This window comes from Dermacentor variabilis, chromosome 10 (assembly GCF_050947875.1).
Source record: "Dermacentor variabilis isolate Ectoservices chromosome 10, ASM5094787v1, whole genome shotgun sequence".
Lineage (NCBI taxonomy): Eukaryota > Metazoa > Arthropoda > Arachnida > Ixodida > Ixodidae > Dermacentor > Dermacentor variabilis.
In genome coordinates, this window is record NC_134577.1 from 76336143 (window position 1) to 76352920 (window position 16778).

The 16778-nt window shown below is 46.5% G+C and overlaps 1 protein-coding gene across 1 annotated transcript in view; it reads left to right on the forward strand.

The window, feature by feature from the left end:
* LOC142560701 (protein O-mannosyl-transferase TMTC1-like) overlaps window positions 1-16778 on the forward strand; it is a 110711-nt gene that overhangs the window by 82714 nt on the left and 11219 nt on the right. Inside the window, exons 9-13 of the mRNA XM_075672962.1 lie at window positions 6071-6238; window positions 6390-6503; window positions 11481-11624; window positions 14836-15047; window positions 16629-16764. Coding sequence (XP_075529077.1) covers window positions 6071-6238; window positions 6390-6503; window positions 11481-11624; window positions 14836-15047; window positions 16629-16764 — 774 coding nt within the window. The remainder of the gene's footprint in view (window positions 1-6070; window positions 6239-6389; window positions 6504-11480; window positions 11625-14835; window positions 15048-16628; window positions 16765-16778) is intronic.

The following is a 16778-nucleotide window of genomic DNA, read 5'->3' on the forward strand; positions in this document are numbered from 1 at the left end:
CATAACATGCAAGCGAACGTTAGTGGTTTGCCCAGGTAAGTAAAAAGTGCTTCACTCAGTGCGCATGCTGCGTTCACAGTTTTGTTTCCGTAGTTTTACTTGGGTAAAGCGAACATGCGTTATTTATCGAATGGAACGTACGTCAACGAAATAGAGTTATGAGACGTAGCGGCAGCCGTCCATCTCATTCAGTGCGAATTGACCCGATGGCTGCGCTCAGGCTGCCGTTGATGGCAAATACCAGGTGAAATAAGCGTTCGCTCCTTCTAAGCTCTCCTAAAATGCTAGCTGTGGGCGCTCAGAGCGTCTAAATTGATTGTCATCTCTTTCGGTGATTCTGGCATCTTTGCATCGTAACATAATTTACACCCCTAAATGTGAAAAAAAGCTGTAAATATGTTATAAATCACATCCCTACACTGAAAACAGTTTAAGGGGGCAATTTCTAAATTTATTTGGACCCGTATTCATTTTTAAGGATGTAAAATACTTCACAGTACAGGTGGAACCAGGGCCAATCGCCTATGGTCTGACATGACGCTTCAGCAGCTGAAGAGGCCGCCATTGCCATCGCCATCTCGGCACCTAGACAGGATATGGAAGTATATAAGAAATTGTCAATCAGCATGTCGAGCCTAGGGGAACGGCCATCTCCATAAAGTAGCCTGCGATATCCTCAGCCGTTTCAATGAAACACCCCGCAACACGATAATCTGGGCACCCAGACACGAAGCTGTCAGCGGAAACCACTGAGCACACAGGATAGCCCGAGGCCGCTGCAACCGGGCACTGCAAGAGACGGAAGATGACTCGATTTCACAAGCACTACACGCTTATTACGAAATACTTCAACCTTACCGCCTTTCGAGAAGAACAATGCCGCCACCACACCCAACCCTCACCATAGATGAAGCCACAGCCTGGAGGCAACTCTAGACATACACCTATCCGCACCTCACATTCCTCCACGCCATATCAAACCCTTTATCCTTTCTTTACATTGCGAGATACCCTGTATCATCCCTAAATGGGTCTGCGAGAAAATCCCTATTAGCATCCCCTAACCGAAGCGCAACGCACGAGTACTGGGAAGGTGGCACTGACCAGCTCGGTATCGGAGGATCAGCGAAAGCTGTTCACCAGAGCCGAAATTGCTGCTAATGCCGCTGGGTCCCTAGACTGAGGGCTCCACCCGACACGGGCAATCCATGCACCGCTGTCCGTGCTCCATCAAAATAAAGCTTTTCGCTCTCTTTCTCTTGACATACAAACGACAGCATGTGTGCTAATGGATTGTATTCAGATCGTCCAGGTATGACACGACGTACCAGACTGCGGCCTGTCTTTTAGCGCTTTCTTTATTATTGTGTTCTGCGTTAAGCTAACTATGGTGAAGGGACATGCAAAGTAGCCTCTCGCAATGTGCTTGTGTTTATCATCGTAAGTACAGCGCCATACGTTGCTCTAACGGTGACTATATCGACGCATTCGAACATGCTGCAAGGTCGTATGCACTTTGCATTTCTGCATATGTACCACGTTTACTTGACGATGCATTGCCGCCATTTAATGCATACGCAAAGGCACAAATGTCTTTACAGAGCACTTCTTTCAATGACAACGCAAACAGAAACGATTCCTTTGCAAACCATTAGTTTTGCATTTGTGTCGTGTCCTCTATGTGGCTTGTAAAGAACGCTCGCCGGCATGCTGCGCATCCTCACGCAATTGCTTCACTGCTGCAGTAAATTGCCAGAACGGTCGTTCGACTCCATTCCAGTCTTTCTTTTTTGTTTGTTTGTTTGTTTTCAAACCCCCGGCGCAGCCATTTGATGGCGCGTTGTGTATTCTCAGCAATAAGTTATTCGCTTGCAGCAAATGCCCATCACCTGATTTTTCTCCCCATCGAGAGTTTCTGCTGCGTTTTGCTCACCGCGAAGCTGGTTGTTTGCTGTCTCGAACAGTGGCAGGGCTGGCTTCGTATTGATTGGTTGTGTTGTTTTGTTCAGAAATATTTCATTGTTTTTTTTTCCTCCAGAGGTTGTTAGTGCGTGAATGAATTCTACTTTAGCACAGAGCGCTGTAAGCACTTACTGTTGCAGCCGCTGTATCATTCTGTCTTCTATTTTTTTCTTGATACTTTCTACGAAAAATTACTCCACAACGTTGCTCATTCATTCAGGAAACTGTCAGAGACGCACTATTATTTTTTATCCTCAAGTTGCGCTACTTTGCCAACAACGGGCCTCTTGCCACAATGCGTTTCACGTCGACATCGCATTCTGCATTTTTGTTCTTACTATTACAATATCTGATTGGTTAGTTCCTCGGATGGTGAAAGTGCTTGCTAAAGGTGGGGTTTAAAAAAGATATAGTCGCAAACACTGTCTTATTAATTGTAACGCAATTATCTGGCCAGCGGTATCTCTGTTCTCTAGCTATGCACTGGCACTATTCCCTCTGCACACTAAAGAACGTGAGCGGCAAAATTCATCAAAAGATACTTAAGTTATACTGTGTTGAGCTTGTGCTACTGATAATGATCTAAATGATTACTGCAACACACAACATGACGTTGCTATAGGAAGGAAACGTGCAATGAGAATGCTGGTGTCTCCATGCCACTCTAAGAGAAAACTAAAAAAAAGTGTTTTTCTTTTCTTTTACATTGTTGAAATGCAATCATGACATGCGAGTATAACGGGTTTCTCAGTGTGCACGCTTTGCCCCCCAAAATCATTGCATAATTCCGAAAATATCGTGCGTAAACGTCCTCACATGCGTTCGACGCTGACGGGTAAGTTGCGCCAGTTTCCTATTGACGTCCTGTAGACACAGTCGTCAAATAATTTACCTACATCATGTTTAAACCTATAATGACTAATGTATGACATATGCTATGCTGTCTTAATACATGGAAATTCTGATTTAAGAACAATTAACTTACGCATAGTCTGTGCTAGCGTTTTCGATAAGTAAGGGAGTTTCTTACCTAAAGAAGAGGTTAATGATAATAACACATCTCAAATTTCACGGCGTAAAGTGATGGGGTACATCGGTGCGGCCAATGCTGCAGCTCTATAACGCCTTGTTCCTCGGTTTCGCAAGATACAGCCTCCCTGTGCTTCGTAACACCTGCAAAACAAACCTGCGTGTACTACAGTGACTACAAGCTCAAGCCCTAAGGGTGTGTCTCGGTCTTCCGAGGCATGCGTCTACAGCGGCAACCATTGCCATAGCTCGAGATCACCCGATATCAACGTACATGGCAACCGACGCTCTCAGGGCGCATATTCGGCACGTTGCCCGACTGCCTTCTCACCATCTTGCCGCGCTACCCGCAGAAAGGCCAGACGCAACTTTCAGTCATATAATTGTTGCCAATCGTACCTCATTGCCATCGAACTACATGCTTGCAGCAAGACCATCATCTCCTTTATGGTGCCTGCACAGACCTGTAATACGCCTCACCACCCCAACAATCATGAAGAAGGCTAACATGCCGTCGTTTGCCCTGAAGCAGGCCACATTAGAACTTTTACATGAGGTGCACAGTGGCCGCGTAACGTTTACATCGATGGCCCAGTCACATCTGCAAGTTCAGCTGCTGCTGCGGTGATACCAACAAGATCCGTCAAAATACAGCTAAAAACGTCACATGTATCATCAAGGACAGCTGCTGAACTGGTAGCCCAGCGTGCGGCTCTTCATTTCATTCAGGAGGAACCACCCCATGCATGGTCAGTCTTCTGTGTTTCCGAGGCAGCCCTACAGAGTGTATGCTCAGCAGAGCGCCATGGATCACATGAGCAGCTCGTCGCAGAGATCAGAGAAGTCCACCATCGCATAGTCGACGAAGAACACGATATAATGTATCAGTGGTTGCCTAGTCAATGTAGCATACATGGCAATGATCGAGCAGACACAGCTGCCGGATCTGCCCATGACAGCGTCAACTGCGTTGCCATTCCTCTTTCGAGAGCCAACGCAGCGAAAAAACTCTCCGTGCTTGCACATGACCTGATTAATAGCAGGTCATGTGCAAGCACGGAGAGTTTTTTTCGCTCAGTAGAATTCATAGAGCTCAATAGAATTCATCCGAGTTCGCAAGTACACACCTTTATACCCTGGACCATAATTAACAGCTCCGTATTCTGCCCGAGCTTCCACCACGTGTCTGCACCCTTCTAGTCCGTCTATGGCGTGGAGTAGCATTTTTAAATGCGTACTCTTTTCTTATCAAAATGGGCAACAGCCCACTTTGTGACTTCTGCGGGTGCAATGAAACAATTGCGCACCTTTTTGTCAGTGCTCTCGTTTCAACGTGCAAAGAGCAGCCCTATCAGACACCCTAGACAAACTGGACAAGCGCCCAATGACAGAAAACAAGATTCTTGGAAACTGGCCTACGCGAACATCAGTGCGATCCGCGATGAAGGCGCTCCTGCGGTACTTAAAAGACACTGGACTTTCTGACAAATTGTGACTACACTGTGTGATGTAGGATTGTAAGGTGACACTGCGTAACACTGGGAACGCCTTTGCGGACTACGTGACAGTGCCCACAGAAACAGTTCGTCTGTACGTGCGTGTGTGTGTGAAGGTTTTCTTTATTATTTTTTCATTCTTCTCTCTCTCACCTATCGAATACCCTTGCCCCTCCCCCAGTACAGGGTAGCCAACCGCAGATAATCTTTGGTTAACCTCCCTGTCTTTCCCTTGCCTTTCTCTCTCTCTCTCTCTTTGTGGGAAGTTTTCTAAGTTATCGGTATATCAGCAAACAAATGAATTTCTATACTGATCAAGTTATCACGCAAATAACTCAAATTAAGGTGAAGAAGGGATTGCTCTTGCACCGAAGCTGTTTAGGCTAGCGTTCCGCGGATTTTAGGTGTCGGTCAACAAATCCGCGCGTGGAAAAACGCAGCTCCCGAATTTCACGCAACATCGCTTCATTTTATGCAAAACCTTATACGCCTCTTAACTTGGATATGCATTTTCAACAGATTAGTTATTAGTAGGCACCATTTTCAAAATCAGTGGTCTCTTAGGTCGATATTTTTTCACGTTTTTTGGCTTGCTTACGGGGTGGGCCGTCCGGCACGCCGAGGAAGCCGCCCGAGTCCAAGGACTCCAGGCCGTCACCTAGACTGGGGTGCTTATGGTACCACCCCACCCATATCGCCCGACATTTACAATAAAGTTTTCACTCACTGACTCACTGCTTACGGGTGTATGAGCCATTAATTACCTTACGTGACGGACAAATTTCTCATTCCCTAGGAATTAAATGCCTGCGCATTTAATACTACAGGTTATACGAGAACATATATCGTCGCGATGACCACCGATCAGGACACTAAATGTGTTTCTGCAGTTGTTCAAGATTCTTGCGATTCACGTTCGCAGAGTGGAATGGCTGATAATTTTTTTTTTTATTCGACGTGGAACTGTGTGTGGGTATTATAGGCCTAGAACCAGAAAACGGCAGACCACATTGCAGTCTCTCCTCACAGTGGTATTACTTTGTTTCAACCTGCTGCCGGACACAAAGCGCACTGCGTATTCTTTTTTTTTTGCGTGGTGCAGCTGAGATAAAGACGTTGTTGGATTATCAGGAAAGAGAAAGAGAATGAGGTAATCTTTATTCAGAGAATAATTAGGGCCTTTCTTTTTGGGTGGTCCCTAAGCAGAAACACGTTTTTTGCTTTCTGGTCCCAGGCTAATTGGCTGCCTTGTCCTTGCTCGCGATTGTCTGACCTTTTGAGGAGGTTTTAATGCGTTTTTCGTCTGCACTTTTCTGACTGTGGCGTTATTTAAATGCAGTTTTAAACAGAGCTGTTGGCACATCTCGACATTCAGTATTAGCCATCCGCCATGAGGACTTCTTTTTCGGCGGCTCTATCTCCCTACCAGATTTTTTCTTTGAAAAGCGCTAGTGGACCGAAATGTTTCGTGCTTCAAAGAATGTTATTTTTTAATATTTTCTACCAAAATTATCAGTTTTTTTTTCGTTCGCTGTTCACTGATGCGTACTCATTCTTGTAGATTCACTTATTCACCATTGCAGCATCGGCGTTACTCTACTCGTGGCCCAAGGATTGCACCGCCTCCACACGCGGTGCGGTCGAGTGGTCAGGTGGTGCAGCTGGGCCTCCTGCTTCATTCTGGTGCTGCTGTTTGCTGCGCGTACCTGGAGTAGGAACGGCGTGTGGGCCTCTAGAGAAACGTTGTTCGAGTGAGTTTAAATAGGACCTAATTTCACCCCGTTCAAACTTCTTTATACAATTTGTGTCCTTCTAATACTGAACAGGATTCACGGTTTCTTCTTCTGCTCCCGTGCTGATTATATGCACGTTAGATAACGAAGCACTATCTTTTTTCTTCAGATCGGGCATCAAGGACCTCCCAGGAAACGCAAAGATGCACTACAATTACGCCAATCTGCAGAAGGACATCGGCAACTCTGACCAAGCTGTCAAGCACTACAGGCTAGCAATCGAGTAAGGGCCCCGTTGCAATATTTTTTATGACATCCCCTATTCACAGTAGTTATTATCCTAAGGCGTTGTTTTTTTTTCTAAGTGTAAAGCAATATCCAACGTAAGCGCGAACAATCGACTTTGTCTTTTTAACGATACGGCGGGTCCGTAAACAAAAAAAAATAAAGCTCTTTCGCAGCTGGCACTCGACGAAGCTTAGCACAACCTTCGGAGTACAGTGGCTATAACACGTACTGTAGGCGTAAAATAAAACGCGAAGAGCGGAGCGAATGGCGGAAGCATAGTTTAATTTTTGCGCGTGCCATCCGCTCCTCACCAATGGCAGGCGCGCAGATCCTGTCTGACAGCACTACGCGATGACGCTCCTCCTATACCGAGATATTTTCTTTTCTGTTCTGGTTCGTTTTTATTTGGAAACTAGAAAAGAGAAAAAAAAATCGAGGAATACAGAAGCTAAAACATCGCAGTATAGGGCAAGTGCGATCGCCCAGTGTGGTGAAACTGCAAGGGCTCACGGCGCCAAATAGCACTCGGAACAACGTCGCGCGTGCTACTGTTTGTGCGGTCATCAATCATTTACTGGGCTTCATCTTTTCTCAATTTCAAAATTACAGTGAAACAGAAGAGAAACGAAAATGTCGCAGTATATGGTGGAGCACCATCGCGCAGTGCGGGCCCAAACCGATTGTGCCGCCCTCTGAGTGGTTGATGATTGGACGGTGCGCACGACACCTTCAATTATGCTCCGCCCACGCGCTGCGCTGTTCGCATTTCATGTTAAGCCGAAAGTACGGAGCTACTTGTCATACACGATTACATTGTCGTCGCGAAATGTGCAGGACGGGATACCGCGCAAAGAAGAAGCTAGAACGAACATGTCGTACCTCAATTCGACAGCAATCAGTGCTATAGCTCTGTTGAGAGCGCGCTATTCTCACAAAAGAGGAGTTCAGAAGAGGCTCCAAACGCTATATATGGCTTAGCTAACTAGGTTAGAGCAGAGTGTAGGTAAACTGCGCAATAATCGGGCTTCGAGACTTCGAAATCAACAAAAATAATGCGTAGGAAGACTGAGCAACTTTCGGGCAGTGGTAAATATCACAACCAGAAAAGCAGCTGGGCAAGTTGGAGCAGTGGCGTTGGGGTAGGATCTCGAATTGGCATGCCGTTTCCGCGGTTTAGATTCTGCGTCAGAGCCTTTTGTTTTGTGTGTAATAAGATGATTTATTATGAGGCACTAGGCCCAGTCTAGTAGCACTGGCAGTAGTCGAAAGCTGATCACGCGCACAGCCGACACAAGAGCGCCTTCTTCGTCTTCGTCTTCACCACAATGGCCCCCGGGAGAGAAGAGGAGCCATCCTGGCGACTTACGGCGTAGGTAGGATGAGGGGGTCATAGTACGGCTTAAGTCGGTTGACATGAACCGTGTCACGCCCGCGATGCCTATGGTCGGGTGAAGGTGTCACAGGTTCCACAACATAGGTGACAGCGGAGGTACGGTCTATGACGCGGTAGGGGCCATCATAGCGTGCAAGGAGTTTGGTCGAAAGGCCAGGGCTGTGAGGCGGGACCCACAACCAAACAAGGGAACCAGTCGGGAAAACTGGTGTAAGCGCGTCACTGTCACACCGCAGCTTTTGACGACCTTGAGCAGCGGTCGTAAGGGTTCGCGCGAGCTGCCTACAGTCCTCGGCGTATTTGGCGGCTTCAGACACTGCGGAACTGCAGCAACTAGTTTCCCTCGCTAGGTGACTGGCGGCGACGTAAGGGGGAAAGGGAGCGACGACGTGGTGATGGCGAACGATGGGTGCCGACAGGGCGTCGAGGAGGCGGCGAAAACTCGTGGTCGGGAAGCATCGCATGCCCGGTGGTATCGTGGGAATAGGCATATCCAGGTGGTGCGACAGTAGCGTTAGCAGCTGGCAGACGACGATGGCAGAAGCGCGCAACGTGGCCGGCGACACCGCAAGCGAAGCATATGGGTCGGTTGTCGCGTGTGCGCCAAGGGGTCTGAACTGGGCGTCGAGATGGAACGGCAGGCGACGCGGGAGGAGGTGCAGCTTGAAGTCGCATTGGCGCCGGAAACGAGAACGTCGGCGGCGCAGGTCGCGCGGCGACTTCGGCATAGGTCAGAGGTGCAGCCACGGGAGGGCAGGGTTGGGCGAAAGGTAAAGACCCAGCAAGTTCCTCGCGAATGGCCCGCCTAATGGGAGCAGCCAAAGATGTGTCAGGCTGGGGAGGTCCATCGTTGAGAGGCAGCATAGACAATTGGCGCGCCACCTCCTCACGAATGAAATCCTTAATCTCAACAGAGAGCGATGCTGCTGGCGTGGTGTGTGAGCGAAGCGTGAGGCCCGAGAGAGAGTCGCCAGGTGCGAGAGCGCTGCGCGCAAGGACCCTCTGTCGACGCAGCTCATCGAAGCTCTGGCAAAGAGTGACGACAGCTGCGACAGAAGTAGGGTTCCGCGCCAGGAGCATTTGAAATGCGTCGTCCTCGATGCCCTTGAGGATGTGCTTCACCTTGTCCTCTTCAGGCATGGTGGAATCGACGCGGGCGCAAATATCAACGACATCCTCTATGTAACTAGCATAAGTCTCGCCGGGCTGTTGAGCGCGCTGGCGGAGGCGTTGTTCAGCACGGAGTTTTCGCAAGGCTGGGCGACCGAAGACTTCCGCGAATGCAGTTTTGAAAGCGGACCAAGTTTGGAGTTCCCGTTCGTGATTGTGGAACCAGAGGTTCGCAACGTCAGCAAGATAGAAGATGACGCTACGGAGCTTCGTCGGGTCATCCCACTTGTTGTGTTCACTGACGCGCTCGTAGGTAGAGAGCCAATCTTCTACGTCAGTCTCACCTGATCCGCTATAAACAGGAGGGTCCCGCTGCCGTTGCACGGCGCCGCACATGACAGGAACGGCAGAGGCGCCAAGCGGATTGTTGGGAGCGTCGTTCATAGTAGCGGCTGGAGCAGATGTTAAAGTTCGGCTGCGAAGTTCCAGGGTGAGGTCGGGGAGTGCAGCACCTCCACCAAATGTAATAAGATGATTTATTATGAGGCACTAGGCCCAGTCTAGTAGCACTGGCAGTAGTCGAAAGCTGATCACGCGCACAGCCGACACAAGAGCGCCTTCTTCGTCTTCGTCTTCACCACATGTGGAACTTTTTATGACGCGGCAAAAACGTTTTCGCCAGATATGTGACTACGGCAAATAATAGCAAGCAGCACTTCCGCCCTGCCGCTCATCGGCCACGTCTGTGTCACCGCCGGTTCATGCCTTCAAGTCGTTCATTGCGCTGCGTTCGCAGAAATTTTATTCCGTTGTTTTGCACGGCTCCCTACCGCACATAAAAATAGCTCAATGAGCTTACTGAAAGGAGTGTTTCGACGGCCCGATGTATGTGGCCGTCCAGCAGTAGTGAGAACGCACTTTTTGCTGTCACATTTGCCTTGTGAGATGTAAGTGGCTAAGTAAGGTTTGTTTCCCGTCAAGCAAACTGCAAGAAAAAATTAATTTCTTTAGAACAATTTATGCGCGTGTGCGCGTGTGTGCGCATGCGTGAACTGGTATCCAACCCAGCGACCTAGAGTAGCGATGGTAGATTTTACGGCACATCTAACAAAACGGCCGTCTTGCGATTATTCCTGTGCTTCTCTTATTAACCAATAACTGAAAACTGTTGAGGGTCCTCCTGCAACGTGACTTTTGTTCATTTCTGCGTTTCCGAAGACCGATTCTTGTGCCGCTTACGCACGTTCTACCACAACCTTTTATCTAGCCACTTCTAAACGTCTGATTCATTACAAAAGCAAGTCCTCAGCCGCGTTGGCACTAATTGCACCTAGCATGAGGTACAATAACGTGCGTTGTCGGGCAAGTTGGTACCTACTTAGAGGTTACGAACGAGCCTAAGGTTCAACGGGGACAAGGGAGAGCACAGTAGAAGTGCTTGTTCTGCGTCCTTCCACGTCCTTGTCAATGTTTGTACGGCTTCCTAGCTTCTACATTGAATTTGCGCAGAGCCCCACCTCTTCAGCATCAACTGCTTAAATGTAGCGGAAAAACAAAAAAGCCATTATAGTGAGACTCTGCGCAGATATGACCGAAAAAGCCTTTATAAGTATGCACAACCACGATAACTCGTACGACCCCGTAACTTGGCGCTACCGATTTCCAAGTTTCATTAGTCCTCCGCAAAGCGGTATGAATAAAGCGGTCTCGGCAAAGCATCAAGAAACAACTGCTTCTAAGCGACAAAATAAATGCTACGATAAGATTCACTCGCATCTGATTGCAAACTAAAACTGAAGGTTACTTCAAGAACGCGGTCAGCGGAGCTAAGATAATCTGGAGAAAAGTCGAGTTCGTACGCCTTCCGTTGACGTTTCTGTTAGGTTTAGTTTGGACTTCGAAATCTTCGTAATTGCTAAATGCTGCAATATGGACGCATTTCCAACCAATCACCTAAGTGGATCGGCAGTAGAGCGTAATTAAATCATCGAGCTATGTGCGAGAAGTGCATGTTGTCATGGTACCGCGTTGAAGCTCTTCTAATGTAATTAGTTTTTTTTTCCTTGAAAGCGCGCAGTAGTTCCAGCATTGATGAGCACGCCCATTTACGCCCACTCAGGCACGCTGCACCATAACACACCAAAAAATTAGCGAGGACTAGAGGGCAAGTGCATTCAGCCGTTTAGCATCCTTAAGCCTGACGTCTCTTAACGCGAAGGATGCCAAAACAAGCAGACATGGCGGACGTAATTCCATAAGATGGTGCCGGATCTTTCTGACGTGCCCTTCAAAAAAAGTTGAGTGGATTCGTCACATGGTTTGGCCACCACCTTGTATTCTTATTGTTATTGGCAGTGCCTGTTGTTCTGACAATCGCGCTTTGAATTGTTTTGTATTTAAGAATAAAAAATAGTCATTAGGCACAGTTCGATAGGGTTGACTTGAACACACTGATGGTTTCTCACACAGGTTATGGCCCGAGCACGCCAGCGCGCACAATAACTTGGGGACTGTACTGACGTCGACAGAAGAGTCAGAACACCACTTCCGGTACGCCTTGCGGGTCAACCCAAACCATCCAGGGGCTCATTTTAACCTCGCCAATATTTACAGGTATGAATCGTTTCGCCTCTCGTGAAGTAGTTCAGAGGTAAAACTGACAGAGCCAAATTTGCGTTGATAAGATAAAATACTGCAGCCGAATAAAACTGATATTGAACCTGCAGTACTAAAACCACAAGTGTGTGCCTACATCTACAATTACTTAAACAAACCGAGTCACCGAGCGACTTTTTAGCAGCACCTAAGCAATTTCATCACTGTGAGCAATTTTACCATGCTACCCAGAGACGCACTTATACATATGTAATCGCGAATGGTGGCTGGCCCGCACTTTGATTCGGCATCATTTCGAACAGCTCAGTTCACGTGCATATTTATCTACATGGGCACATTTTGGTTGTGTCTGTGTGTGTGTGTGTGTGCGAGGTTGGGGGGGAGGGGAGAGTAGTTGACAGAGAAAACGAAAACATACGCGTCATGATAACGAAACGCTCTCCAGAAAGAAGTATGTCACCATTGTAAACAATGGACGGGGACAGTGTACTAAATAATGTTGTAGACTAACGTTTCTCAGACAGTCCTGGGCTTTTCCTCCTTGTAACAGTATTCTCAAAAATGTTTTACACCTACTTTAGCCTCCTCTGATTGAAAGACAGGTGAGGGATAAAATCACTTAAAGGGACACTAAAGTGAAAAATGATTTCTTCTGCATCAGTTACTTACTGTTCTACAACACCAAAAATACCACTCTTACAACGAACGATAAGACGTTTGGTAAGCCAGAAAACGCGCAAGAATGAAATACGGGTGGCGACGCCTACTTAAGTTCCGGCACCTGGGGGCTGTGACGTCTTGCATTTTGATGGCATCTTCTAGGGCCTACCAATTATATATAGCGGTACAGATTGACTACATTGTGCTCTAAAGGAACGAAATATTAAACATGGCAATTTTCATCATCATCATCATCAGCCTGGTTACGCCCACTGCAGGGCAAAGGCCTCTCCCATACTTCTCCAACAACCCCGGTCATGTACTAATTGTGGCCATGCCGTCCCTGCAAACTTCTTAATCTCATCCGCCCACCTAACTTTCTGCCGCCCCCTGCTACGCTTCCCTTCCCTTGGGATCCAGTCCGTAACCCTTAATGACCATCGGTTATCTTCCCTCCTCATTACATGTCCTGCCCATGCCCATTTCTTTTTCTTGATTTCAACTAAGATGTCATTAACTCGCGTTTGTTTCCTCACCCAATCTGCTCTTTTCTTATCCCTTAACGTTACACCTATCATTCTTCTTTCCATAGCTCGTTGTGTCGTCCTCAATTTGAGTAGAACCCTTTTCGTAAGCCTCCAGGTTTCTGCCCCGTAGGTGAGTACTGGTAAGACACAGCTATTATATACTTTTCTCTTGAGGGATAATGGCAACCTGCTGTTCATGATTTGGGAATGCCTGCCAAACGCACCCCAGCCCATTCTTATTCTTCTGATTATTTCCGTCTCATGATCCGGATCCGCCGTCACTACCTGCCCTAAGTAGATATATTCCCTTATGACTTCCAGTGCCTCGCTGCCTATTGTAAATCGCTGTTCTCTCCCGAGACTGTTAAGCATTACTTTAGTTTCCTGCAGATTAATTTTCGGACCCACTCTTCTGCTTTGCCTCTCCAGGTGAGTGAGCATGCATTGCAATTGGTCCCCTGGCAAGTTTGGGGAACCTTTAATCAGCCAACGCGGCCCAAATGCTAAAACATACTTTGGAATCCCTGACGTTACGCTGACATACTGGCGCTGGGGTTTCGGCGCGAAATTAAAATACTGATACTTGGACCTTCATTTTCTCATCTAATAATCAAACTATTTTTTTTTAAATCACTGCCTGCAGGGTTCTCAAGCAATGCTTCATTAGTCTAAACTGATTTATTGTTTCGCTTTAGTGTCCCTTTAAGGTTAGTTCCTATGACCGTCTCTGATACTGCGAATGTGAAAAGCCAGAGTGCCCCTAAATGTCGCGCAAAGCAACAGGTTTGCTTTACTTTTAAGACTTTGGACGATTATGAAGTGTCCCTTGGGGCAATACATAGGCCACGGCTGTACACAGAATATGGCCATGCCTCGCCTTTCTAATTAGTGTTTCGTCTCTATTTTTTTTTTTTCGCTTTCGCTTCCGTGAACGCTTGTGCTTGCTGATATTCCTTTTTACTTTCGTTGACTTAATTATTGATTTTAAATGAATTTTTTTGGCATAGTGCGAAACAAGGCCGCCAGAAACGTACTGTTTGCAACCCTCTTAATATAGAACAGATTTAATTTTCCGTACCTACCAAGGCTCTTCTTTGTTTAAGCGTCACGATCACAGGCCAAAAGCCGCATCTCCATTTACGTGGACGAAGTAATCATCTCTTCGCGTTTGGTATAATTAAAAACGCTTTTGTTTGCCTAAAGACACATTTGAAGTTGTAGGATAGTGTGGTGGGCTGTCTTGTTGCCGCCGCATTCTTGATTACCGTCTCATTTTGTGCTATTCGAAACGCACTTCACTGTTGCTTTTCGTCATCTACGAAGGCACGATGGTCTAAGTGAAATTAGTGTCTTTTTTTTTTGTCCAAAGCTGAACGAAAAAAATATACCTAAATCCCTTCAGTAAAGATGCACAGACGTCTTACTTCATATCTGGTATAATTATTTTAGGCGATCGTTTACGAGTGACTCATGAAAACCAGTGAAGGCATTGTACTATATCACGAACAGTGGGTCTAAGGAAAGGTAAAACTGTGGACATGCTTGCCTTATCCGCGCCTCATCAGGGTAACGTAGGGAGCAATAGCGCATACTCGAGACTGGGAGAGAGCTGGCAAGATAACACAAGCGCATCTGTTGTATTGCCTTCTCTGCGCGTGTCTCAAATTTGCGTTATTGATCCGACGTGTAGCCCCTTTTCGTATGATATTCTGTATTATTTTTTCCGTGTATCTTGAAAGCGCTAAACCCATGAGTGTTAAGCAGATGACAGACACCCAGCAGGGCATGCACAAAAATATGGTATCTGACAGGTGAATGTATACTTGCAATAAAGCAGAGTATCACACAGAGGAACCTGCGGTTCTGGTTCGCTTTTGAGCTTATGCATTGTTTTCAGCGAACGGCAGTCTGTTTATTGTCACGAAGCCTTGGCGCTATTAATTGGGCTGAGAAAGTAATTCTATTCCAGATTAAACGTTGTCTCGCCTCTTCAAAAATTACCTGTCAATTTTCACGCGCAGCAAGCAAGGCCAAAAGGAGGTTGCCAGGACTCTGCTGGAGCGTGCGGTGGAGCTGGAGCCCGATTTCTGCGAGGCCTACTCGTCCCTAGCAGCGCTCGCCGCCGAAAGGGGAGACCTGGCTGAAGCCGAGAGGCTGCACCAGATGGCGCTAACGAGCGACGACCGAAATGCTGACGCCCGGAACAACTACGGAACGTTCCTTCAGTCACACGGTGAGCCTGACTCCGTAGCTGCAGCGGCATTTCTATGAGCCTGATGCTTGAAGCCTAATCCTGACGTCACCCTTGATGCGGTAATTATTTGAGTACGCAAAGCTTTAAGAGGTTGCTTTCTGTGCTTGCATGTCCTCTTGTATTACTGATCGCGTGAACATACCAGGAGCGAGGTTCAAAGCGTTCAAAATGATAAATGGCGGTTCACTTGGAAAGCGGTGCTGCCTGCTCCATGCGACCTTTCTACTCAGTCTTCACCTTCTCTGCTGGACAACACACAACATCATCTTACGTAGAGCCGAATGTGAACACCGATATTCAAACCGAACGATGGAACGCAGACACAGGCTTGCCTAAGACCGGATTTCCCTATACAAACATCCTAATATTGCTAATACAGGGCATTCTTTTTTAGGTGCACGAAATTTTTAAACATTGCCTGTGGTAATTAGCACAATTCTAACCTTTGATGAGGCGGTCATTACTTCTAGGAGAAATCAAAATTCATATTTGAATAATTTACGCTATTACGCTAATAAGCTTTTCAAGTAATTATTTAACGGCACGTATTTCAATCTATGAATTGTAGCCGCTGAGTTCGCTAGGCGTATCGTTCTGGAATGAATTCTGAGGACACCACCAGATTCGAATTATCAATCTTTAAAGTCTCCGACGAAGTGCACTGGCCTTTCAGTTACTTTCGTGCTTCTACCTAAAACACGGTGGTTTTCTTAAAGAAGTAAGTGGAACAACACTGCATTTTTACTGCAGTCTTGACGGCGTGTTTCTCGAATCCAGTGCCATTCTCAGAATTCGTTCTCGCAAAACTCATTAGCTGTATACAATTCGTGCATTCAAATATAAGGCGCAAAGTAATTATTCAAAAATACATTGCCGTAATTGCGTTAATTATCCACTTAAGGATTTATATTTTCAGAAAACTAGTCGGATCCTCAGCGAGTAATTTATATCAAGGTTTATCGTTGTGCTATATCCCATAGGCAACCTTCGAAAATTTGCGGAGCTAAAAAAAAAAAGCACCCTTGTAATTCACCAGTGCAGATCTGTTTATGGCCTCAGAAATAATAACAAAAACAAGGTTAAGAATTATCTCTGTCTTGATTCTGTAGACCAACACTCTTTGTGCTCTATGTAATTTATCGCGTGCTATTTTTTCCTATATCTTTTTTTTTATTGTATTTGGTTTTGCACGATTTCCCAGCATTGTCGTTTCTCAGCACTATTGCTGATTGTTTCGGCATTGCTGAATATAACGCACATATAAATTGTAAGGAGATCTTTAGCTTATATTAGACTGCTAAAATCTACAATTAATCTTACTGTCTGATCTTTACGTATTATTTAGCTCTGTTCGCGTTTCTTTCCTCACCTGAGGACAGAATAGGTATGGCAGCCTTCGTAAGGCAGTTTAATCTGTGCTTAGTCACTTTACCGCAGACAACCTATGTCTAAATAAACAACAGCGAATATACAGCGTTTCATTTTTCCTTGTACTGTTCGAGGACGTAACACGCCTAATATGAGGCTTGTTCATGCAGCGTTATTTTCTTTCCTACACAGGGAGAGCGGAGGAGGCTATGACGCAATACCAGCAAGCCCTAGATCTCCAGCAAAATCACACCGTGGCTCTCCTGAACGCTGCTAGAAGCCTCCGGAGTATGAACCTCAACATGCAGGCGGAGAGTCTATACAAGAGGTACGCTAATAGAT